Source organism: Salmo trutta, chromosome 14, assembly GCF_901001165.1.
Source record: "Salmo trutta chromosome 14, fSalTru1.1, whole genome shotgun sequence".
Lineage (NCBI taxonomy): Eukaryota > Metazoa > Chordata > Actinopteri > Salmoniformes > Salmonidae > Salmo > Salmo trutta.
In genome coordinates this window covers 64,690,617-64,717,447 of record NC_042970.1, presented here as the reverse complement: position 1 = coordinate 64,717,447, position 26,831 = coordinate 64,690,617, and the positions used below count along the sequence as shown (strand labels likewise).

Sequence of the window (26,831 nt, the reverse complement as noted above, 5' to 3'; positions counted from 1 at the left end):
TATAGAGGGGAAGGAGACTGGAGGTTTTATTATCTGAGGTGATGTCAAGCTGTAAATGAGCAGCAAACAAAGGAGAATTTCTGAGTCTTCTGAGAGCGGCCAGAGGATTGTATTCTTCCTTACAATCAGGTTAGGAGGACAGGGTTCAAGCATACCCACAATGGGGGGAGGCCTACTGCAGAAAAAAACATTGTTCCTGCACCTTTCATGAGGTAATCAAAACAGGTTTAGTCAGAAAATTATGACTGACAGTAGCTATGTGGCTCCTGTACAGCCCTGCAAGACTCAACTGACTGTAAACGCATTTTTGCATAACAACATCTACAAATGCAAAGAGGAAGTATTTTCCAGTAAACCCCCGAAAAAAAATCAAAAACAGGATACTTCCTCCTTCCTCAGCATCTCTCATTACTCAGCACTCAACTGGCTTTCTCGTTATTGATCAGGATATTCATTCCTTCAGTGTAAAAGGGAGGAGGGACGTGCAGACAGACTGACACAGACATGACAGTCTGGATGGGTTACATGTTCAGGTCTGGAGTGATGCCAATGTCTCGTTAATCCAGAAGCCTTTTGATGACACACCCTGCCATAACAATGATCCTCTCCCCCACCTCATCTCCTCAAACAACCTTGACACATCGGTTACGTGTCAAAAATATAAGTGTTTTTATACTATGTCATTCTTTCCTGTTGTTTCTACCCATAAACCTCTTTATTTTTCTGAAACTGGGAAGTAGTTGTTTCACCAGATTTTTTTTTTTACCATATTACAGTTTTGGTGTAAAAGGGTAAGCCTTCCCTCATCTTTTAAAAGCTGGTTTTCATACCCAAAAGGTGAAGCCATTTCATGAATGGTGCAAAAGGGTTTTAAAGAACAGGTATATTGATATGACTTAAGGGCATGAGCTATGAATGGTTAAATTCACATGCAGGAAGTAGAGACTTACAGTAAAGCATTGCAATCAGGTATTCTGTCACTCGACTGACGGAAAGGAGCATCAGAGAGTTGATAGAAGTGGAATGTAACACATCTTGTCTCATTTTGTCTCATCTTCAGAGGTTTTGTACACAGCTGCACTACTAGGACCAGAGTGGTGGAGAAAGCAGTGTCCACACAGACACATTCATACACACAAACGAAGGTGGGTAAAGAGTTAATCACTGCCCTTTCTGTGTCCTCACCTGTTTTTACTTGTTTGTCTTTAAGCAAAAAAACTCATTTGTATACAAAATATATTTACATGTATATTTATATGTATATATTCTTATCCCATGCCTTTACTTAGATTTATGTGTATTGGGATGTTGTGGAATTGCTAGATTACATGTTAGATATTGCTGCACGGTTGGAATTAGAAGCACAAGCATTTCGTTACACTCACAATAACATCTGCTGTGTACGTGACCAATAAAATGTGATTTGATTTGATTTACTCTAATTCTGAATGAATTTACAGTTATTAATACTCTGCCTTCAGAAAGTAGTCACACTCCTGGATTTTTTTCCAAATGTTGTTGTGTTACAGACAGCATTTCAAATGGATGTCAAAGTGGAATAATGTTTTTAGAATGTTTTACAAATTAATTAAAAATGAAAAGCTGAAATGTCTTGAATCAATAAGTATTCAACCCCTTTGTTATTGCAAGCTTAAATAAGTTCAGAAGTAAAAATGTGCTTTAAAAGTCATATAGTAAGTTACATGGACTCACTTTGTGTGCAATAATAGCGTGTAACATAATTTTTGAGCAACTACCTCATCTCTGTACCCCACACATACAATTATCTGTAAGGTCCCTCAGTCATGCAGTGAATTTCTGTAATGTATAAGCAGGGAGTCAGGAAGCAGGTGCAGAAGGTGAGTTTAATAATAATTAACATGAAGAAAATACAAAACAGGAGCAGCGTACTGAATGTAACTAAACCAATCCTGCCTGATGACTGAGGCTACTGAGGGCTATATGAAGGGAGAGTAATCAGGGTGGTGATGAAGTCCAGGTGTGCTTAACGATGGGGAACAGGTGTGCGCAATGATGGTTGCCAGGTGCGCGTACTAACGGAGACGTCGAGCGCCAGAAGGAGGGACAGTCCCCCCCCCCCAACGGAAACAATGTCGTCCGGAGAGAAGAATCTGTGAACAACAACTAGAATAGTGATAAAACAATCAGAAAGGAGACGATCCGTTACAAAGTTTATGGACAGATGTGACCAAGGCCGCTGAGGGGAAGTATTTTCCCTGCTGGAGCGTGCCGGGAGATTTGGATTGAGTACATATCGAACATGAGTTGACATAGAGGGCGACGTCCTGCGCCAAGGTGGGCCACCAGTATTTATTGGAGAGGGATTGGATGGTGCGGGAGATACCTGGGTGTCCAGCGGCGAGGGCTTTGTGTGCCCTTTAGGGCAGGTGGCAGGAGTGGGTTCCCTCTCCAGAGCCTGGTGGATGTCCACATCTACATCCCAAAACATGGGGCCAATGATACGGGAGGACCGATTGATGGGCTGGAGGACACTCACAGGACCCTCCACCGACGTGGAACCACAGGTGCAGGAAAGCAGGTCCTCCGGCATCCTGGTCCCCAAGAGTTGATTCTCATCTTTGACCAGGAGATGATGGGGTTATGAAGTTGTAGCCACGGGAGACCGAGGATGACTTTGTGTACGGGAGTGGTGATGATGAGGAAGGGAAGGCTTTCCTGGTGCTTGGGTCCCACGGTGAGGGAGAGTGGTGCAGTGACATGCGTAATTGTGTCGGATCCCAGTGGTCGCATATCCAGTGCTTGGAAAGGAAAAGGAGAGGGGAGCGGGTATGATGTTAACTTTAGGGAGGAGGTGAGGGTCAGGTCAATAAAGTTTCCTGCAATGGTGGTTGCTGTGCGCAACGTGGGTTGCCAGGACCAGTGGTTAGTAGACCGGTGACGTTGAGCGCTGGAGAGAGGGAGCAGGAGTAGGCGTGACAATTTCAAACATAGATTCAACCACAAAGACCAGGGAGGTTTTCCAATGCCTAGCAAAGAAGGGAACCTATTGGTACATGGGTGAAAATAAAAAAAGCAGACATTGTATATCCCTTTGAGCATGGTGTATCAATAAACCCAGTCACTATGAAGATGCAGGCATTCTTCCCAACTAACTCAGTTGCTGGAGAGGAAGGAAACCGCTCAGGGATTTCACCATGAAGCCAATAGTGACTTTAAAACAGTTAGAGTTTAATAGCTGTGATAGAAAAAAATGAGGATGGATCAACAACATTGTAGTTACTCCACAATATTATAAAACATGCATCCTGTTTGCAGTAAGTCCCTAAAGTAAAACCACAAAAGAAATTGGCATAGAAATTAACTTTATGTCCTTAATACAAAGTGTTATGTTTGGAGCAAATCCAACACAACACATCACTGACTACCGCTCTTCATATTTTCAACCATGGTGGTGGCTGCATCATGTTATGGGTATGCTTGTCATCGGCAAGGACTAGGGAGTGTTTTAGGATAAAAATAAATGGAATAGAGCTAAACACAAGCAAAATCCTAGCGGAAAAGCTGGTTCAGTCTGCTTTCCAATGGACACTGGTAGACAAATTCACCTTTCAGCAGGACAATAACCTAAAACACAATGCCAAATATACACCGGAGTTGCTTACCAAGATGACATTGAATGTTCTTGAGTGACCTAGTTACTGTTTTGACTTAAATCTGCTTGAAAATCTGTGGCAAGACATAACAATGGCTGTAGAGCAATGATCAACAACCAACTTGACAGAGCATGAAGAATTAAAAAATAGTAACGTTCCAATATTGTACAATCCAGGTGTGCAAAGCTCTGAGCGACTTACCTAGAAAGACTCACAGCTGTAATCGCTGCCAAAGGTGATTCTAACATGTATTGACTCAGGGGTGTGAATACTTATGTAAATTTGATAATTCTGTATTTCATTTTCAATAAATGTGCTAACATTTCTAAAAACATGTTTTCACTTTGTCATTATGGAGTATCGTGTGTAGATGGGTGTGAAAAAAATGATATTTAATCCATTTTGAAGTCAGGCTGTAACGCAACAAAATGTGGAATAAGTCAAGCGGTATGAATACATTCTGAAGGTCACTGTACGTTTAGTAAGCAAAGCTATCAGAGCTCACTCATTCCAATAACTGTTCATTACGTGTTCCAGATATGATTTCCCCCAGCAGTCTCCTGTCTGAAGAGCAGTTCGAGTGCGCTATCTGTCTGGATGTGTTTACTGACCCAGTCTCCATCCCGTGTGGACACAACTTCTGCAAGGCCTGTATCAAAGGATACTGGGATAGCACAGATCTGTGCCAGTGTCCCCTGTGTAACAAGATATTCCACAGAAGACCTGAACCAGATATCAACAGAACACTCAAAGGAGTTGCGGAACATTTTAAGGAATTGAGAGTGAGAAACGCTGCAGAGCCTGGAGAAGTGGTCTGTGATGTCTGCACTGGCAGGAAGCGCAAGGCTCTGAAATCCTGCCTCATTTGTCTGACCTCGTACTGTGACACTCATCTGGAGCATCATCAGATAGCCCCAGCCCTGAAGAGACACCAACTCATCAACCCTGTAAAGAACCTTGAAGACAGGGTATGTAAGAAGCACAACAAACTCCTCGAGCTGTTCTGTAGGACTGACCAGACATGTGTGTGTGAGTTCTGCTCTGAGACTGACCACAAGGCTCGCAACAGCGTACCTCTGGAAGAAGAATGTGACCAAAGGAAGGCTCAGCTTGCGAAGACAGAAGCAAAGGTGAAGCAGATGATTCAGGAGCGTCTGCGGAAGGTCAAGGAGATCAAACACTCAGTAGATCTCAGCAAGAGACACACTGAGATGGATATATCTGGCAAAGTGCAGGTATTCACCGCTCTAGTTCACTCCATTGAGAAATTTAAGGCTGAGCTCATTGGTGTGGTTGAGCAGAAGCAAGAAGCTGCAGAGAGGTGGGGTGAAGGTCTTATTAAAGAACTGGAGCAAGAAATCACTGAGCTGAAGAGGATAAGCTCTGAGCTGGGGCAGCTCCCACACAGTGAGGACCATCTCCAACTCCTCCAGAGCTCCCCATCCTGGTGTCTCCCAGTAAAGACCAAGGACTGGTCTGAGATCAGTGTTCAAAGCCACCCGCGCATGGGGTACATGAAAAGAGCTGTATCTCAGCTGGAGGACAAACTGATGAGTAAGGTAAAGAGATTTCATAATGAGATGGAGAATGAGCTGAGGACGTTGTGTGAAGCTAAGACAAAGAAGATTCAGCAGTATGCAATGGATGTGACTCTGGACCCTGATACAGCACATCCTGAACTAATCCTGTCCGTGGATGGGAAACAAGTGAGGTGTGGGGACCAATCACAGAATTTCTTGAAGAACCCAAAGAGGTTTACTTATACATACAGTGTCCTGGGGAAGGAAGGGTTCTCCTCAGGGAAATCTTACTTTGAGGTACAGGTGAAGGGGAAGACTGAATGGGAATTAGGAGTGGCCACTGAGTCGATCAATAGGCAGGGGTGGTTACCACTGAGCCCTGAGGATGGACTCTGGACTTTTGGCCTGGATACAGATAATGACTATGTGCCTAATGACCCCAAAGTACACCACCACCTGAAAAAGAAGCCCCAGAAGGTGGGGGTGTTTGTGGATTATGAGGAGGGTCGGGTCTCCATTTATGACGTGGATGCCACAGCCAGATCTCACATCTGCTCTTTCACTGGCTACAAATTCACTGAGAAACTCTATCCATACTTCAACTGCGGGTATCCTGATGGTAAAAGAAACATAGCTCCACTGGTCATCTCTCCTGTCAGTCACATGACTGGCCCAGTGCTAGGGGTGTCAGTCGATATAAACAAATAGTTGCTTGTTTTTTTTAGGCTGAGGATACAGTGACTTAGTAATTCTGGCCTTCGTTCCTGTAAATTGTGTGTACTCTGATGTAGCTAATCTCAAGGTATAAATGTATCAATGCAACTGTTTCTCTCATTTTTCTTGTGAAAATAAAGAAAAAGTACTGTACTTCCCTGAACTGTGTGTGTTGATCTGTCTCTGTATGTTGGATTGATGGCTGAAGGAACATGTCAAAGGAGAGTGGGGAACATCATTCCTGGCATTGCTAATTGAACTGATCCGATCTGGTCTGACAGGAACAGCAAGCAGGTGTGCATCTCCCGCAAGGCGGGTGGCCCACGGGCTCTGGGGGCCCCAAACCCCTTCTCCCCATATAGCATATGAACACGTCATAAGCCATGGCCCAAATGTTTAGAATTACAGGAAATTAGATGTAAAACTGCAACATTTTCTCTCAGCCTCATGGCAAAATGTGTAGAATAGCAGTGAATTATCTTTAAAAATGCTAAATTCTCTAAGCCTCATTGTAAAATCAAAGAAAAATGTATTTGTCACACGCGCTGAATCCAACAGGTGTAGACCTTACAGTGAAATGCTTACCTACGAGGCACTAACCGACAGTGCAGTTTCAAAAAATACAGATAAGACAAAGAGATAAAAGTAACAAGTAATTAAATAGGAGCAGTAAAAAACAATATATACAGGGGGAAGCTGGTACAGAGTCAATGTGTGGGGGCACCGGTTTGTTGAGGTAGTATGACCATGTAGGTAGAGTTAATTAAAGTGACTATGCATAGATGACAACAGAGAGTGGCAGTGATGTTGAGAGGGGAGTGGGTGGCAATGTGAATAGTCTGGGTAGCCATTTGATTAGATGTTCAGAAGTCTCATGGCGTGGGGGTAGAAGCTGTTTAGAAGCCTCTTGGACCTAGATTTGGCGCTCCGGTACTGCTTGCCGTGCGGTAGCAGAGAGAACAGTCTATGACTAGGGTGGCTGGAGTCTTTGACAATTTTCAGGGCCTTCCTCTGACACCGCCTGGTATAGATGTCCTGGATGGCAGGATGCTTGGCCTCAGTGATGTAGTGGGCCATTCGCATTACCCTCTGTAGTGCCTTGGAAAACTGCGATATGCCACTGGACTGTCTGGACACATTTTTGTGATGAGATGCATAGGCTTAAGTGATTTATTTCATGTAGATTGAGAGCTCTTTTTTATAGTTGTCATGCACATGATAATCTCAGCTCATATGTATGTGGTACAAGCCTGGGTCAAATTTACTTGAGGTGCATTTTAGCCTTCCCGGCACATTGGAACCAATGGGAATAGATTCAAAAGTGCAAACTAGTCACCTGACACATTGAATGTTAGCTAAATCAATCACACCTAAAGTATTTGAAATACAAAAAAATATGCAGGTTATGGACACTGATGTGGCTTTGTGCCAGGCTTAATGTACCTTCAGAAAGTATTGAGACCCCTTGATTTTTTCCACATTTTGTTGTGTTACAGATGGAATTTAAAATGTATTAACATTTGATTTTCTGTCACTGGCCTACACACAATACCCCATAATGTCAAAATGTAATTATGTTTTTAGAATTTTTTACAAATGATAAAAAAATGAACATTTGCAATGTCTTGACTCAATATGTATTCAACCCCTTTGTTATGGCAAGCCTAAATAAGTTCAGGAGTAAAAATGTGCTTAACAAGTCACATAATAAGTTGCATTGATGGTGTTTAACATGATTTTTTAATGACTACCTCATCTCTGTACCCCACACATACAATTATCTGTAATGTCCCTCAGTCGAGCAGTCAATTTCAAACATAGATTCAACCACAAAGACCAAGGAGGTTTTCCAATGCCTCACAAAGAAGGGCCCCTGTTGGTAGATGGGTAAAAAACATTTTTTAAGTGTTATTAATTACACTTTGGATGGTGTATCACTACACCCAGTCGCTACAAAGATACTGGCGTCCTTCCGAAACTGGAGAGGAAAAAAACACTCAGGGATTTCACCATGAGGCCAATGTTAACGTTAAAACAGTTACAGAATTTAATGGCTGTGATCGGAGAAAACTGAGGATGGATCAACAACATTGTAGTTACTCCACAATAGCCTGTACAGAAAAAATATTCCAAAACATGCTCCTGTTTTCAGTAAGGCACTAAAATAAAACTGCAAAGAATTAACTTCAAGTGTTATGTTATTACTTAGTACCACTCTTCATATCTTCAAGCATGGTGGTGTCTACATCATTTTATGGGTATGCCTGTCATAGGCAAGGACTAGGGAGTGTTTTAGGATAAAAATAAACGGAATAGAGCTAAGCACATGCAAAATCCAAGAGGCAAACCAGGGGCCTCATTTATAAAACGGATTTACGATCAATTTTGATCTTAAGTCTGACTTACGTAGAATACCACGTATAAGTAGTTATTTATAAAACCTTACTTTGACCTGGAAATGATCTTATCTCTACGCAAAGTCTAGACTTGACATAAGTGATTTTCCTGCTGGTTATGTAGGGGTATTGCCGTTTGGGACGCATATACGTCCAAGCATGTGGTGAACTTTGCTTTAGCTTTATGAACAATTTGTTAGGAATGATCAATTAAAGGTGTGAGGAATTAATTGCCAGACGCTAGGTGTTTTGAATTAAAAACAGGATGGATGTTCTATAAATAGTGTGTCAAATTAGAAAAAAGTAACCATGGCTGTTCTTGCGTTATTGGAAGACATTGAAAACCGTGCTTTTAGAAGGGAGAGAGTTTTCAGAGACCGGAATGACTTTTTTACGCATGATGATCCATGGCTTATAAATCACTATCGTCTCCCTAGAAATGTTCTGTTAGATTTATACGTGGATTTAGCCCCTAATCTGGAAAGGAAGACACGTTGTAATCATGCCATACCCGTATCTGTCCAAGTATTGTCCACTCTGGGATTCCTCGCTACTGGGACATTCCAGAGTGACAGGTCGGGTATATCACAGCCATCATTCAGCCGCATCCTACCACAAGTGATCGAGGCGATTCTACACGTATTGTCCATGAAATACATTAGTTTCCCATTTACAGCCGACGAACAGGCAAGTGTCAAAGCCGAGTTTGTCCGCTCATTTAATTTCCCAGGGGTCATAGGTGCAGTTGACTGCACGCGTATTGCCTTACGCACACTGCCTGTAGATGAACATGTATATGTTAACAGGAAGAATTTCCATTAATGGAATGTTCAGATCAGCTGTGATGCCCGTATGCGACTACTCAATGTATGCTCCAAGTGGCCAGGGAGTACGCACCACTCATTCATTCTGTTGCACAGCAGAGTAGGCCTGCGTCTAGAAGCTGGTGAGAGTGGAGGCGGGTGGCTTCTCTGTGAGTTCTTTTTTAAAGTGTATAATAGCCTATTAACCATGCAAAATAATGTAACACAACGGTTTTACCCTATTAGGTGACCGGGGTTATCCACTGAAAACGTGGCTTTCACCCTCTTTGCCGGTCCCCTAACAGCAGAACAAGGTCGGTTGTGGAGCGCACCATCAGACTGCTGAAGGGCAGGTGCCGTCAGTTTAAAGTTCATTTGAGATTTATAGATCAAATGGGCTTTTTAAAACCTGCGTAAGCAAGGTTTTTTATGCTTAGTATCTTTTATGAATCGAACGTAAGCCCACAGTCGGAAATGATCTTACGACTAAGTTCAAGTATAAATCTAAGAACAGTTTTATAAATGAGACCCCTGGTTGTCTGCTTTCTACCAGACACTGGGAGACATATTCACCTTTCAGCAGGATAATAACCAAAAACACAAGGCCAAATATACAACGGAGTTGCTTACCAAGATGACATTGAATGTTCCTGAGTGGCCTAGTTACAGTTTTGACTTAAATTGGCTTGAAAATCTATGGCAAGACTTGAAAATGGTTGTCTAGCAATGATCACCAACAAACTTGACAGAGCTTGAAGAATTGTAAAAATAATAATGTGCAAATATTGTACAATTCAGGTGTGCAAAGCTCTTAGAGACTTACCCAGAAAGATTCACAGCTGTAATCACTGCCAAAGTGTCAAGCCCTGACATTAGAGATCTTATTTATTCTCTATGTTTGGTTAGGTCAGGGTGTGACTCGGGTGGGAATACCTATGTTTTCTATTTCTTTGTTTTTGAGCTGAGTGTGGTTCCCAATCAGAGGCAGCTGTCTATCGTTGTCTCTGATTGGGAATCATACTTAGGCAGCCTGTTTTCCACCTGCGTTTTGTGGGAGGTTGTTTTCTGTTTCGTATCTGTACCTGACAGAACTGTGCGCTTTCGTTTCATTTTGTTATTTTTGTTTGAGTGTTTTTTTGGTGAAAATAAAACATCATGAACACTTTCCACGCTGCGCTTTGGTCTCATTCCGACGACAGCCGTTACACAAAGGTGATTCCAACATGTATTGATTCAGGGGGTTGAATACTTATGTAATTAAGATACTGTATATTAGTGTTACATTTTTTTATAAATGCTAATATGACAGAGTATTTTGTGTAGATATTTGACCAAAAAAATAACAATTAAATCCCTTTTAATCCCACCTTGTCACACAACAAAATGTGGAAAAAGTCAAGAGGTGTGAATACTTTCTGAAGGCACTGTATATGAAAAGTCTGACCACACCTTGTCTAACTGACCCATAATATAACATAACAGCTCACACCATACAGTAGAATGCCTAACAATTCCACACACATTAGAATGATAATGGTTCAGTTCCACCACAAAGTGAACTGCGGTGAAGGTGACCCATCTGTCAAGCCCACTTAATAGGGAAAATGTAATTATAATGCTGCACAGTGAGCCTGACAAGGGTTGGGTGACAAACACATTAGATGTGCGTTTCTGGGTCAGAGACTACCTGTCCTTGTTGTTAATTGGGATCTCATTTAGGTCACTGAAACACTGGTGGAGAATGGACCAAGTTATGTTACCTGAATCAGGGGGCACTGCAGAAGAAGAGAAGGACTTCTGCCGAGGAACTGATTGTTGGGGTCTTGTGTCTGAGTTTGACTCTGAAAGATTGTGTTTATTTAAGCTAGGTTACTGTAACAGTGGTTGAGATCTGCCCAGGATTCTGTTATATGAGTCAGAGGGAAAGGACTGCAGAAATGGAGCAGCATTTTCAAGGAATTGAGTTGTTGCGGTTGTGTGTCTGGGTTTGAGTATGAACATATTTTCTAAAGGTAAGGCTGAACAGCAATGGTGTTCTTTTTGTTATTGGACTAGGTGGAATATAATGCAATGTGGGTCAGCAATGTAGGGTGAATTGCACAATATCACCAACACAGAGATTATATACTACAATCACACCTACAAGAGGGCTCTTATGGCCATGCTGTAAGTGGGCCCTCCTACTGCTTGTATATAGATGACTTCACTGCATAATGGCCCTTACGAGGATAACCTGCTGCTTTTTAAACAAATCATTTCCTGGTGTACAATAACACACACCGTCACATACTGTGATACTGATCATAGCAAGCGGGGGACTGTGTAATTACGGTTCAAACACAGACAAACAAATCATTCTGTTTATTTCAGCTTAGCACTGGCTGAATGTCTGCTGTCATAGCCGGTTAACATTAAAGAGTGTGTCTATGGCATCTGCTTGCCTGGAAAGGAGAGCCCGACAACTTTTTCATTAGACTGATTTCATCAGAAACAACAAATTGAGGTGGCTCATCCTTGCTCGGTGATAAAGATGCTACATTTTACATTTTTACATTTTAGTCATTTAGCAGACACTCTTATCCAGAGCGACTTACAGTAGCGAATGCATACATTTTTTTCCCCCCGTACTGGTCCCCCATGGGAATCGAACCCACAACCCTGGCGTTGCAAACACCATGCTCTACCAACTGAGCCACACGGGACCGTGACTAAACACAGTACCTGTGCATCAGGAGAATTTGGGCCGAGGCTGAGCAGTAGTGAGGAGGATAAACCTCTTCTTTCCGGAATGTTCTGGCTGTTTCCAAGCTAATCTCACATGGCAGCTCGTCGTGCGTGCCCTTGGCAGAGATGTGACGGGCCCAATAACACGGTATGTGGCATAACGGATCTGTCCCTGTCACATACCATTAGGGCCAACGCAGACTGGCAGCCAGGCCATCTGACTGCTGCAGTAGAGTCACACGCACGCATACACACACACACACACACAGAAACTTATATAGAAATAGGCACATGCATACACCAACGCTGACTCAAGCATACAAACACACACAGAGAAAAACAGGAGTCACAAGCATAGCACGCATCACCACCGACACTCACATGCAGACGAACTAAAGGCGTTCAGACACACACACAAACACTCTTGTCCTGTCAGTGGTGTAGTAGTGTGTGTGCCCAACGCCCACGCCCCACAGGCTCAGAGTGCCTTGGCCTTTGAGAGTCTTATGTCTGTAAATATCTTAGACTGTCTCCGTTCCAGAGCTAAATCGATTCTAAACAGCATACATTAAATGATCAGATCTTCATTTGAATTACCTCCAACACCAACATGAGTCATGAAGGTTATCTGTCAGGGTGTAGAGAGTGTTGTTTTGCTTGCTGCTTATTTCCTGTTAGCACAGCGATTCACACAATCAAATGTATTTATAAAGCCCTTTTTACATCAGTAGATGGTGTCACAGGCCGGCTCATAGCCTGTGGCAAAAATGAGGGGACATGAACAACAGGTATAGGCCAATCAAAAGGTTCTTTATTATAAACCAAAAAACGATTAACTTTAAACAAAGAAAAAGGAATGAGGTGTGGAAATGTCATAATGTAGGGTGTAGGTAAGGTGCATGGATGCATGAACCTGTGTGTGAACATGACTGAGTGGAAACTAAGTAAACCTACAAATGAACAAACAAAACAGGATCATACCAGGAGGAGCAGGGAGAGAGAGAGAGTGGTTAGTGAAGCAGTTTAAATACCCTGAGCCCAGGTGGCTCCAATCACGCCAGCTCCAATCACTAACGACCCTCCTCTGCCTGCAGGAGGAACCGCCCCTGCACTGCAGAGGAGGGGCCGTGACAATGGCACAAAGTGCTTATACAGAATCCCCCCCCCCAAAAAAAGAATAATCTAGAATCATTGGCTTGTAAGTAAGCATTTCACTCTAAGGTCTACACCTGTTGTATTCGGTGCATGTGGCAAATACAATTTGATTTGATCATGGTGGCCAGGAAAAACTCCCTAGAAAGGCAGGAACCTACGAAAAACCCTAGAGAGGAACCAGGCTCTGAGGGGTGGCCAGTCCTCTTCTGGCTGTGCCAGGTGGAGATTATAAGAGTACAGTCATGGCGAAAAGTTTTTAGAATGACACAAATATTAATTTTCACAAAGTCTGCTGCCTCAGTTTGTATGATGGCAATTTGCATATACTCCAGAATGTTATGAAGAATGATCAGATGAATTGCAAAGTCCCTCTTTGCCATGCAAATTAACTGAATCCCCAAAAAACATTTCCAATGCCTTTCAGCCCTGCCACAAAAGGACCAGCTGACATCATGTCAGTGATTCACTCATTAACACAGGTGTGAGTGTTGACGAGGTCATGGCTGGAGATCACTCTGTCATGCTGATTGAGTTTGAATAACAGACTGGAAGCTTCAAGGAGGGTGGTGCTTGGAATCATTGTTCTTCCTCTGTCAATCATGGTTACCTGCAAGGAAACATGTGCCGTCCTCATTGCTTTGCACAAAAAGGGCTTCACAGGCAAGGATATTGCTGCCAGTAAGATTGCACATAAATCAACCATTTATCGGATCATCAAGAACTTCAAGGAGAGCGGTTCAATTGTTGTGAAGAAGGCTTCAGCGCGCACAAGAAAGTCCAGCAAGCGCCAGGACCGTCTCCTAAAGTTGATTCAGCTGCGGGATCGGGGCACCACCAGTACAGAACTTGCTCAGGAATGGCAGCAGGCAGGTGTGAGTGCATCTGCACACACAGTGAGGCGAAGACATTTGGAGGATGGCCTGGTGTCAAGAAGGGCTGCAAAGAAGCCACTTCTCTCCAGGAAAAACATCAGGGACAGACTGATATTCTGCAAAAGGTACAGGGATTGGACTGCTGAGGACTGGGGTAAAGTCATTTTCTCTTATGAATCCCCTTTCCGATTGTTTGGGGCATCCGGAAAAAAGCTTGTCTTGAGAAGACAAGGTGAGCACTACTATCAGTCCTGTGTCATGCCAACAGTAAAGGATCCTGAGACCATTCATGAGTGAGGTTGCTTCTCAGCCAAGGGAGTGGGCTCACTCACAATTTTGCCTAAGAGCACAGCCATGAATAAAGAATGGTACCAACACATCCTCCGAGAGCAACTGATCCCAACCATCCAGGAACAGTTTGGTGACGAACAATGCCTTTTCCAGCATGATGGAGCACCTTGCCATAAGGCAAAAGTGCAGCACAACATTGCTTAGAATCAAGGGCAACGGTGACATCATTGAGGACCTTTAAGGTTGCAATGACACATCCATAACCTGAGCGGAAACCAGATTGCATACCAGAGAGAATACTATAGACATCAAGAAATCCAGTCAGTTGATTATTGACAAGTTTTTCCAACGCTTTTGATAAGCAGGGCAAAATAGAAATAGGCCTATAACAGTTAGGATCAGCTTGATCTCCCCCTTTAAATAAAGGATGAACAGTGAATGCCTTCCAAGCAATGGGAACTTCCCCAGAAAGGAGAGACAGGTTAAAAAAGTTGGAGATAGGCTTGGTGATGATAGGGGCAGCAACCTTAAAGAAGAAAGGGTCTAAACCATCTGACCCAGATGGATTTTTGGGGTCAAGTTTCAGGAGCTTCTCTAGCACCTCGGACTCAGTGACTGCCTGCAGGGAGAAACTTTGTAGCGGGGCAGGGGAAAAAGAGGGAGAAGCATCGGGGATAGTCACATTAGAAGGGGTGGGAGATGAGGAAATGTTGAACAGGCAAGGAGGCATGGCTGAGTCAAATAGGAGTCCTGACTTAATGAAGTGGTGATTAAAAAGCTCAGCCATGTGCTTCTTGTCAGTAACAACCACATCATCAACTTTAAGGGACATGGGCAGCTGTGAGGAGGAGGGTTTATTCTCCAGGTCTTTAACCATTTTCCAGAACTTCTTGGGGTTAGACCCACAGAGAGAGAACTGCTCCTTAAAGTAACTAACTTTGGCCTTCCGGATAGCCTGAGTGCACTTATTTCTCATTTGCCTGAACGAGAGCCAGTCAACCTGAATATGCGTGTGCGGAGCCCTTCGCCAAATGCAATTCTTGAGGTGGAGTGACTCTGCAAGATCACGGTCGAACCAGGGGCTGAACCTGTTTTTAATTCTCATATTCTTTATGGAGGCATGTTTATTAACAATACCACTGAAAATATCAAAAAAGAAGGTCCAAGCTTCTTCGACAGATGATCACGTCAGCGACTCAACCCACTGAGCTCGAGTATAGGGGAAAAAGCCTGGCACGAAGTGACTCACCCCTTCTAAGGACAGCATTGAAGAGCACTAGTAAGCCAGTGACTCAGCCCCCATAATAGGTGCATGTTTAAATATTGATGCCGCCGCTGTAGCCCTATACCAAAAACAGGGACTATAGTCTGATAGCTATGCCACTGCTATGTTAAACATCCCCCGTCATGTCATTTTAGCACTTGGAGCAACATTTGTCTTCTGATAAGGAATGAATTTAAGATACTATTCTGCCTTTTGGCATCTCCATCTTGCAATTAAATTTTCTCTACAAATAAAACTTGTCTGAACCGATTTGCACATCATTGAGTAGGTTAGTGGAGGGACATCCAAGATAAACATTCAATATTCATACTTCATATCTAAAGATCACACATTAACACACAATGCCTCCAGATCATTTCCATGCATAACAGCTTACAGTCAAATCGAGTGTGGTGGGGGGTGGGGTGATCTGGGGCCTGTAGTATTTCCTGATCTGGTAACCTAACAAGGTAAAACTCAAGACCGTATACTGTATGACGTGATTCATCTGTTGTAAAAAGGTTTAATATGAGCTATGATGGGACCAGAGGTTTTGTAGGTCACAGGTCACATGATTTTTTTTTTAAATCCTGGAAAAACTCCTGGCCTTGGGGAGGATGAAAACCCTGTGAAACTGCAGCAACCTTATACTTGTTCATATGAATTAGATTTTAAAGAAGGGGGGTCTCCTATACACAGGCACAGAAAAAAGCAACACGATTGGACAATAAAACATTTATTCACAGTCTACGTCAGCTATTGTGTTAATTGATTAATTCCAGTTAATAATTTGGGTTTGAAAAAGTCTAGTTATCCTAGTCAGCCCAAGTTTGAATATAAACCAAATTTGATCCCATTGTCAGATCCTGACCAGTAAAGGGGTTATTTGTTATTGTAGTTTGGTCAGGACGTGGCAGGGGGTGTTTGTTTTATGTGGTTCCGGTTGTGTTTTGTGTATGTGTTTAGGTAGAGGGGTATTTGATTTATTAGTCCGGGGTTTGTTAGTCATTGTTCTATGTTAGTATATTTCTATGTTCTATCTAGTCTTTTGTATTTCTATGTTTAGTTAATTGGGGTTGGACCTTCAATTGGAGGCAGCTGGTTATTGTTGCCTCTGATTGAGGGTCCTATAATTAGGAGTTTGTTTTTCATGGGTTTTTGTGGGAGATTGTTCTTGTTTAGCTGTTTTGCCTGACGAGACTGTCAAGTTCGTTTTTGTTTTGTATACGTTGTATGTGTTTTCCTTCTTCACCATAATAAAAGAAGATGAGTATACATTTTCCTGCTGCGTCTTGGTCTCTACCCTACGACACTGGTGACAAGGGGGTGTTTGTTTATGTGGTTCGGGGTTTGTTGGGATATGTTCTTATGTAAGAGGGGTGTTTGTTTTATGTGTCCCGGGTTTTTGGGTATTGTTCTATGTTTTGTATTTCTATGGTTTTTCTATGTTGTGTATTGCTTTGTTGGCCTGGTATGGCTCTCAATCAGGAACAGCTGTACATCGTTGTTGCTGATTGGGAGTCATACTTAGGTAGCCCTTTTTTCACCTGTCTTTTGTGGGAAGTTGTTTTTGCACTGCTGTGTTTAGCCTGCAAGACTGTTTGTCGTTTGTTTGTTTTCTTGTTTTGTTTTTTCAGTGTTCAAATAAAAGTAAATATGAGCACTCAACCCACTGCGCCTTGGTCTACTCCATACGACACACGTTACACCCATTCATATTTTCTCACAAACAAATGGGCTATAAATACACAACATTAGGGCTTTGTTAACCCTTGCCAGAGGGACAGGACGCATAGTAGGATACACTACGCAGTTGCAGTTGTTAGTGGCTGCAACGGTCGTCGTTAGAGGGAGAAGTGGACCAAGGCGCAGCATGTAAAGTGTTCATGATACTTTATTTCACAACACACTCAAACAAAATAACAAACGGCGACAAAACGAAAGCACACATAAAGGAGGAAAGTGATGTGTTATCACACATACATAAAGGAGTAAAGTGATGTGTTATCACACATAAACAAAGGAGGAAAGTGATGTGTTATCACACATACATAAAGGAGTAAAGTGATGTGTTATCACACATAAATAAAGGAGTAAAGTGATGTGTTATCACACATAAATAAAGGAGTAAAGTGATGTGTTATCACACATAAATAAAGGAGTAAAGTGATGTGTTATCACACATAAATAAAGGAGTAAAGTGATGTGTTATCACACATAAATAAAGGAGGAAAGTGATGTGTTATCACACATAAATAAAGGAGGAAAGTGATGTGTTATCACACATAAATAAAGGAGAAATACTTTTTTTCAGAATTCCCAGTTGTCTTGAAAGCAACATAAATCCAAAGAATGCCAGGCTTTGATGACAACATTTGCAAACAAAGGACCGCCGCGGCACCTTCCTGTTCAAGTGAGAACAGCACAACAAGGTGAGTCCAAAAATGTCTTGCATGCTGCTGCATAAGTGATGTGATATGCCAGGGAGATATGTATACTGTAGCTAAGAAAGTAATATTAAGTGTATGTTGTGTAGTAAGCTGTTAGTAGCCCATGTGCCTCACCCTAATAATTTGGTCCCTTTTCCTCTCATAACTTAGCCTACTGTTCTGACTTGGTGGTGCACACGTAGCCTATAGCCTGTTTTAGAAAAATATCATAATCAAATATTGTAACAACTTTCATTGTCTGTTTATATGCCCCTTTATTTTGCCTACTGTTCTGACTTGGTGCAGAGGGAGAATACTGTAAGAACGACCCATGTTCTGAATTCTGTCGCTGTACATTTGAAAAGTGCTGAACAAATAGTTATATTGACTACGTCCGTCCTAGCTCGCTCATTAATCATCTTAATCAAAATGACGGATTGCCTCTTATCCACTCATCTTCCCCTTTGAGAACTTGTTCTCAACTAGTCTATCTGGTTAAATAAAGGTGAAATAAAAAAATTGATGCCATAGTTTGTACAACTCAATTGTCAGTAGAAGCCACATTTGTTTGAGCAAATCAGCCATATCAGCTATGTTTTTTTTTAAAGCAGTAAATGAGGCTGAAAGAGCTGTTTCGCTGCCAGACAAGGCTCCACCAGGTGTAGCAGTGGTAAGGTGAAGGCGTCACTCCTATCAAATCCCATTGAGAGCATATGTCATTGACGGAAAAACTTAAATTGTTGCATCTCATTGTGTTGTTGTCCTCAGGTGGCTAGCTAGCCAGCTAGCTGAAATTGGTCCTTTCCTAAATTAGCCATGGATGGAGATAGGGATTTGGACATGTGGTTTTACTTATTTCTCTATACTGGCCAATGACTATAATGGCGATTCTGATCCAACTATTAATTCATACATTGTTGTGCCCCTGGTCTGAGAGGATGGAAGTTCAATATGTAGCTAGATGTAAAAGGCTAATGTTAACTAGCTAACGTTGTCCATGAATGTAAGTTGGGCTACCAAGCAAGCATTTTAGCCAGGTAGCCTAGGACAACCAAAAATAAAAGTGTGTACTGTTTAACAGAGTGATAGACCGTTTCGTCAACATGAAAGAGAGGAGGATGGCATTGGCGTTTCTCTACAAGTAGGATGAGTCAACATGTTTTTCTACTTGCGCGAACACGCACGCACACGCACACACACACACACGGGCCGCCACATCATATTTAGCATACGTTGATTGGACTAAATTGTTTTTAGTATCTTTTAGTTTCCTTGTATTAGACTAAGCACAGGTGATTTGATGATGTTGAAATGTTGAAGTTGAAATGGTGCTGGAATAGTGGAGGCAGCTCCTGTTTTCATTGTGACTAGCGGTAACTCTCCGTGGTCCTAAATCAATAGTTGTTTAGTAGTCAGAAAATGTGGGAAACATTAACTTGCTTGACCATGCTGTAGGTCATGTAACTGTCTGTTACCGTTGGCTTCCCCAGTGATTTTACCCATGCACCGCTGCTGGTTTCTTGTTGAGTATGCACAACAGTGTCTCCATCGCTGCTTTCTATTACAGCTGCCTTGGCCTGCACTGCCCTCCATGCATTTCTCTCTGTCACCTCGCAGGGGGTGTTGGCCAAATAAGCCTGTGCATTAAACAGCACGGCTTCTCACCTGCCTTGGTTGGGTTAGGAGAGGGAAAATGTTGTGCTGACATAACCTCTGGTTAACTAGTCTATTTACAACATGGGCCCATGAAAGACTCTACAGTGGGTCAATGCCAGGAGTCTGTCATTGTTTTACACCAATAAGATCTATTTGCCACACGCTGATAAAGGCTCTTTAGCCGAAACATTGGTCAAATAAATCCACAGCAAGGAGAGGAGCGTGGGACTTTGTTTTACCCTAAGACATCCATTGGACCAAACACAAATACGAAAGGATGTGGGCTCAGGAGCAACTATTTAAGCAATATGCTATTTCGACAGGCCTAAATATGGAACAGAGAAAGTAGAGGGGACCTGGGTCCGGCAGCCTTCCAGACAAAACCTAATCCGTTTTAGAGAGCATATTGGAAGAGGACAGGGACAGTCAACCCATATCACAAATCAAACATGAGTGACACTTGTGTTGAAGCCCAAAGAAAGGAGAAGTGGCTCAACCCAAACCAACCCCGCAGGACATGGATAAGATTTAGAAAATGGCCATGTTTCTCTGTCTTGAGTCAGCCGAGGTCAAAACGCAGCAAAGGATAACAAAGGGAAAGAATGACATCAATACTGGCGTGTTGGTGTGGAGCGAGCCAGAAGAGATCTACAGCGTTTATGGCGGAAGGCAACATTAGGTACAGTAGGATAGATAGGTGAACCACTATGACTTACTGTACTACCGATCCTTGCAAACATCCGATGAGCCATGATAAGAATGCCATAATGTTGAGAAGATATGGGCCTGGCTAGAGTCGGATTACCGGATCAAATGATAGTGTTTGTTTTGACAGGTAATTGTGCATTTGGTGCTGCTTTCTGGAATTCTAACATACGAGGAGGGGAAAAACTAAGAGACTGTACTTAGGGAAGTGATATGGTGTAAATGACAGGGCTTTGGTCAACAACAGCACATGACACAAAAGACCAAAACATTGGTTTAATGACATTTCCATATCAACAGTTACCACTATACTACGATGAGGGAAGAGTGGAAACCATGGCGAGCACCAGTGAATACAATATAATAACCATTTGGAATCAGTCCAAGCACTAAACCTACAGTAAGCCCATAGAGAATGGATTTTCCACCAATCTAGGTAGAATTGTCAAACCCATCATAGCAGATGAGTGACCGATGAGTTGAAAAACTGGAAAAAATTTCACTGGAAGATGATGCTGTCTATCTGATCATGTTCCACTCCATGCATGCCTGGATCTTTGATTATAAAATCATTTTTCATTGAGGGAATTAGAGTTATTTCCTGATCAGAAACAAGATTGCGCAGTTGTAATGCTCGGGCGTCGTGGGTGAGGAATCAAACGCAGGAAGCAGCGAATACAGGGTAGTGGCTTTTAATGGGCCAAATGGCGAAAAACACAAGCCACCCCAAACAGCGATGAGAGCGCACACAAAACAAAGTGCCCCAAACACAGGGGAAAACACAGTCGGTGCAAAACCAACGCACTAGCGCAAAAACACAACCAGCGTGTACACAAGCATACAACAGATAAACAATCCCGCACAAAGAGCAGGCGGGCCAGCTAGCTCATATAGCCCCGCTAATCACCCCCACTAAGAACAGGTGCAAACAATAACAGAAAGGGGGAAAACAAAAAGGGAATCAGTGGCAGCTAGTAGGCCGGTGACGACGACCGCCGAGCGCCACCCGAGCAGGAGGGGGCGCCACCTTCGGTGGGAATCGTGACAGCAGTCAAGAGTATTTACTCTTTTTTTTTAAGCTGAAATCCTTCATTGGTGGAACCACCATATCTGTTTGATATATTACAACGACAAATAAGTTACTGCAAACAACTAACACTTTTTCCCCCTCGAACATCATTGCATGTGCGAAAGAACAGCAGATGTTCTCCATTTCATCAACAAAAACAATAACAAAGGCAATGGTGTGAACATGGCGCTGTTTCCCTAAATGCGGATTCAATCTTTAACTGGTGCAGGCTAATTCAGTGCCTCACATACACAATATAATATAGGTCTATATCTTTTCGGCCAAATACACTGCTCAAAAAAATAAAGGGAACACTTAAACAACACAATGTAACTCCAAGTCAATCACACTTCTGTGAAATCAAACTGTTCACTTAGGAAGCAACACTGATTGACAATAAATGTCACATGCTGTTGTGCAAATGGAATAGACAACAGGTGGAAATTATAGGCAATTAGCAAGACACCCCCAATAAAGGAGTGGTTCTGCAGGTGGTGACCACAGACCACTTCTCAGTTCCTATGCTTCCTGGCTGATGTTTTGGTCACTTTTGAATGCTGGCGGTGCTTTCACTCTAGTGGTAGCATGAGACGGAGTCTACAACCCACACAAGTGGCTCAGGTAGTGCAGCTCATCCAGGATGGCACATCAATGCGAACTGTGGCAAGAAGGTTTGCTGTGTCTGTCAGCGTAGTGTCCAGAGCATGGAGGCGCTACCAGGAGACAGGCCAGTACATCAGGAGACGTGGAGGAGGCCGTAGGAGGGCAACAACCCAGCAGCAGGACCTCTACCTCCGCCTTTGTGCAAGGAGGAGCAGGAGGAGCACTGCCAGAGCCCTGCAAAATGACCTCCAGCAGGCCACAAATGTGCATGTGTCTGCTCAAACGGTCAGAAACAGACTCCATGAGGGTGGTATGAGGGCCCGACGTCCACAGGTGGGGGTTGTGCTTACAGCCCAACACCGTGCAGGACGTTTGGCATTTGCCAGAGAACACCAAGATTGGCAAATTCGCCACTGGCGCCCTGTGCTCTTCACAGATGAAAGCAAGTTCACACTGAGCACGTGACAGACGTGACAGAGTCTGGAGACGCCGTAGAGAACGTTCTGCTGCCTGCAACATCCTCCAGCATGACCGGTTTGGTGGTGGGTCAGTCATGGTGTGGGATAGCATTTCTTTGGGGGGCCGCACAGCCCTCCATGTGCTCGCCAGAGGTAGCCTGACTGCCATTAGGTACCGAGATGAGATCCTCAGACCCCTTGTGAGACCATATGCTGGTGCGGTTGGCCCTGGGTTCCTCCTAATGCAAGACCATGCTAGACCTCATGTGGCTGGAGTGTGTTAGCAGTTCCTGCAAGAGGAAGGCATTGATGCTATGGACTGGCCCTCCCTTTCCCCAGACCTGAATCCAATTGAGCACATCTGGGACATCATGTCTCGCTCCATCCACCAACGCCACATTGCACCACAGACTGTCCAGGAGTTGGCGGATGCTTTAGTCCAGGTCTGGGAGGAGATCCCTCAGGAGACCATCCGCCACCTCATCAGGAGCATAGCCAGGCATTGTAGGGAGGTCATACAGGCATGTGGAGGCCACACACACTACTGAGCCTCATTTTGACTTGTTTTAAGGACATTACATCAAAGTTGGATCAGCCTGTAGTGTGGTTTTCCACTTTAATTTTGAGTGTGACTCCAAATCCAGACCTCCATGGGTTGATAAATTGGATTTCCAATGATTATTTTTGTGTGATTTTGTTGTCAGCACATTCAACTATGTAAAGGAAAAGTATTTAATAAGATTATTTCATTCATTCAGATCTAGGATGTGTTATTTTAGTGTTCCCTTTATTTTTTGAGCAGTGTATAACTGTTGTCATCTCCACCGTCTTCTTGCAGGGTTATGTAGTGTTCAGTGGAGGCTGCTGAGGGGAGGATGGCTCATAAAAATGGCTGGAAAGGAGCGAATAGAATGGCATCAAACACATGGAAACCGGGATGTATTTGATACCATTCCATTTATTCCGCTCTAGCCATTATCACGAGCCCGTCCTCCCCAATTAAGGTGACACCAACCTCCTGTGGTTGTGTTCCTCTCAGGGCTACAGATATAGACAGGGCCTTAGGGAATCATGGCACTGAACACGTCCACAGTACACAACAGATTTAAGCCAAGCGCCTGTCTATTTCTAATGCTGATAGGCAGCACTTATAATAGCACGTTAGTATTTCCCTGCATAAACCAAGCCGGATGCTACGATCAGTTTCAATTATTGTTTTTTTTTCAATTATTGTTTCAGATAGACAAGGACAGCCCAAAATTTGCCCACAAAGTGTTAACCGATTACATTGAAATGTATGTTCTTGTAATGATTGGAAAATGAAGGGTTTTTGTAATGCATGTTCCTGTAATGATTGAAGGGATTTAAAATGTTTTTTTTGTGATGTTTCTAACTAAGCAATAAGGCCCGAGGGGATGTGGTATATGGCCAATATACCACGGCTTAGGGCTGTTTGTATGCATGACGCAATGCGGAGTGCCTGGACACAGCACTTGGCCATATACCACAAACCCCCGAGGTGCTTTAGTGCTATTATAAACTGTTTACCAATGAAATTAGGACAGTAAACAAGTAATTTTGCGCCATACCTGTGGTATATTGTGTGATTTACCACAGCTTTCAGCCAATCAGCATCCAGGAATCCAACTACCCAGTTTATAATGATTGTTAATTAATGTCCAAGTAATGACTCTGGTGATAAATGACTCTGGGGTACCCACAATGGTGGAGGGGCTTTGTCTTGGGAACATTAAACAGTCAAGGAGAAGAAGGACACGGGCAATTAGCGAAGAAGTGGACTGCATGAGTGCACATGATCGCCCCCCCTTCGCCCAAACATCTCCATCACTGTCGCCATGACAGCACAGACACCTGTTGTCATGCCTGCTCCCGCTCATCCCCCCGGCGCTCGAGGGCGCCAGGCTCCCCAGCATTACGCACTCTTGCCACCATCATTACGCACACCTGCCTTCCCCCGTCACCTGAATCAGTGATTATTGGACTCACCTGGGCTCAATCACCTCTGTCATTACCTTCCCTATATCTGTCTGTTCCCCCGCTCTGTTCCCCGCTTCAGCATTGATTGTCTTATGTCCTTGTATACCCGTGTGCTGACGCTGTTCCTGTCTTGTTTCATGTCTGTTCCTGATGAATTGTTTGACTCCCTGTACCTGCTTCTCTACTCCAGCGTCAGTCCTTACACCTGTGGGTCCGGTCACGAAGGTCAAGATGGTTTGGGGTGGATGAGGGCTGAGGCACAATCAGAGGACTCATCTGTGACGGAGAGGAGCACAGGGATAGAACATTTCCCTGAGATTAACAGCAGGACAGGGAGAACCAGTGTCTTGCCTGGTGATGGGACATTAGCAGCTTTTGGATAGACTGTACTATAATATACTATCTACAGCACTACGAGGATTCCCCCCATTAGGCCCACGTCACATGGGAAGGAGGTGGTACACTAATAAACGCAGTGGAAGATAGGCCTATTTACTGGAAATTGGTTGTTCTGGACACTTGACATGCTCCCAAATAAGCCTACTAATGTCTCAGGTCATGTCAGAGTGGACAGAACATCGTGAATGAATAAGAACGCTAGAACACTGATTAAAATTCCAGAGTTGTGAGTGCATACAGCCTTGCAGTATACCAGTGCATGGCAGTCTTGGAACATAGATTGTATAGATTATATTTCCCAGGCTGCTCTGCTGCCTGTAACAAGGCCAGTGGTCCAGAGAAGATAACTGAGATAGAGTACACACCGTGGTGGGGAGGGAGTCCCTCCGTAGAGCTCAAGATGGTTCCACGCTGTCCCTAGCCTGACGAGGCAGGGACAGGGACAGTCACAGTCCGTCAAACGCAGCAGATCCCAGGGGAAATTTAAGAAGGAAATTGGCTCCCTTCTTTGAAGCATCTGGCTCTCACACAGGAACGACGTGATTCAGTACATATCACTCAAAGGCTATGAAATGCTTTAGATACACCTAATTAGATGCCGAGGAAAAAGAATGTATTAAAGATTCAGGCAATGAGGACAAACGTGCCTCGAGACACATTTAATTTGTGCAAGCATTCCTGGAGTTGAACAACACCTTTCTTTTTCTCAGTGAAATAAGATTGAGGACTATATTGGATTTTGCAGGATTTCCTAAATTAGTGCCACTAATGCATCATTTCATTGAGTCAGCGTGTTACAGCTGAATAACAATAACCACCTACTCCAATGTCTACCTGGCTGTGTCACGACTTCGGCCGAAGTTGATGCCTCTCCTTGTTCGGGTGGTGTTCGGCGGTCGACGTCACCGCCGATCCATTTGTCGTTTTCCATTTGTTTTGTCTCGTTTTCATTTCCCAATTACTGGTCATGTATTTAACCCTCTGTTTCCCCCATGTCTTTGTGTGTGATTGTTATTTGTTCAGGTCGGTATGTTCCAGCTGGTTTGTACAGGGCGCTGTTTATCACCCATGCTTTGTGGCAACCGTTCTTTTTGCACTTTGTAAATGGTTTACTTTGTGCTGTCGAGTAAAGTGCGTTGTTTCCCTCATCTCTGCTCTCCTGCGCCTGCCTTTATACACCAGCTACACCCACCACCATGACAGGCTGCACTACTCTCGGAACACAAAACACCACTTTTGTTGCCAACGATGGACCCTCTCATCAGGTACAGTTTCCTCCTGGTAATAACACAGTAGTGGCATCTCCCTCAGAATGCATTGAGGGCTTTTGAAATGTTGTCAAATGTCATCAGAGCGGACCTTATGGCCGTAGAGTTGTTTCACTCACCAGCAACACAGACACCTGGTGTGGAAAGGTCAACAGGAATTAGTTACTGTGAACAAATACCTGTACATGTCATTTACACTGACTGTCCATAACAAATACATGAATAGGTGTTGTGATTAACTTAATCTGATATAGTATTCAGTGTGTTGTGATTAACTTAATCTGATATAGTATTCAGTGTGTTGTGATTCAATTAATCTGATATAATATTCAGTGTGTTGTGATTAACTTAATCTGATATAATATTCAGTGTGTTGTGATTAAGTTCATCTGACATAATATTCAGCGTGTTGTGATTAAATTCATCTGATATAATATTCAGCTCACTATTTGGCTTCTTAAATAATCAGACCAACACTGCCAAAGGGTTTATTTATGTCACGCTAATCATCTGTCATACATTATTAGCATGTCCTGTAGACATTACCATGACGGTCACGTCAGGTGAACGGTTTATTTAACCAGGAGGACCATAGCAAACCAGACAGGCTGTCTTTGCACTGGCAAAGAGTTGTTCATGTAGAAGAAAATGACAAGCATGAGTCATAAAGTGGGATGTCATCACTTGATTCAAAATGTATTATCAATAAATTTAGATGTGGACTGAGACTTTAACCATGAGGAAATACAGAGCAAGCAGCAAGCTAGAGTCTCCTTGATGGAATCATTTGTTGTAATCACTCTCAAACACATTCTATTGCATTGAAGTCCGTACTGTAATCACTACTCAAGGTGGATTTACTGTATTTCTAA

General features: G+C 43.2%; 1 protein-coding gene across 1 annotated transcript; it reads left to right on the top strand.

Moving 5' to 3' along the window:
• The first annotated feature begins 1,007 nt into the window (after nucleotides 1–1,007).
• On the top strand, nucleotides 1,008–6,032 carry LOC115207127 (E3 ubiquitin-protein ligase TRIM39-like). The gene is made up of 2 exons (XM_029774115.1): nucleotides 1,008–1,145; nucleotides 4,173–6,032. The coding sequence occupies exon 2, from the start codon at nucleotides 4,175–4,177 to the stop codon at nucleotides 5,861–5,863; it is 1,689 nt and encodes a 562-aa protein (XP_029629975.1). The 5' UTR covers nucleotides 1,008–1,145; nucleotides 4,173–4,174; the 3' UTR covers nucleotides 5,864–6,032.
• The last annotated feature ends 20,799 nt before the right edge of the window (nucleotides 6,033–26,831 follow it).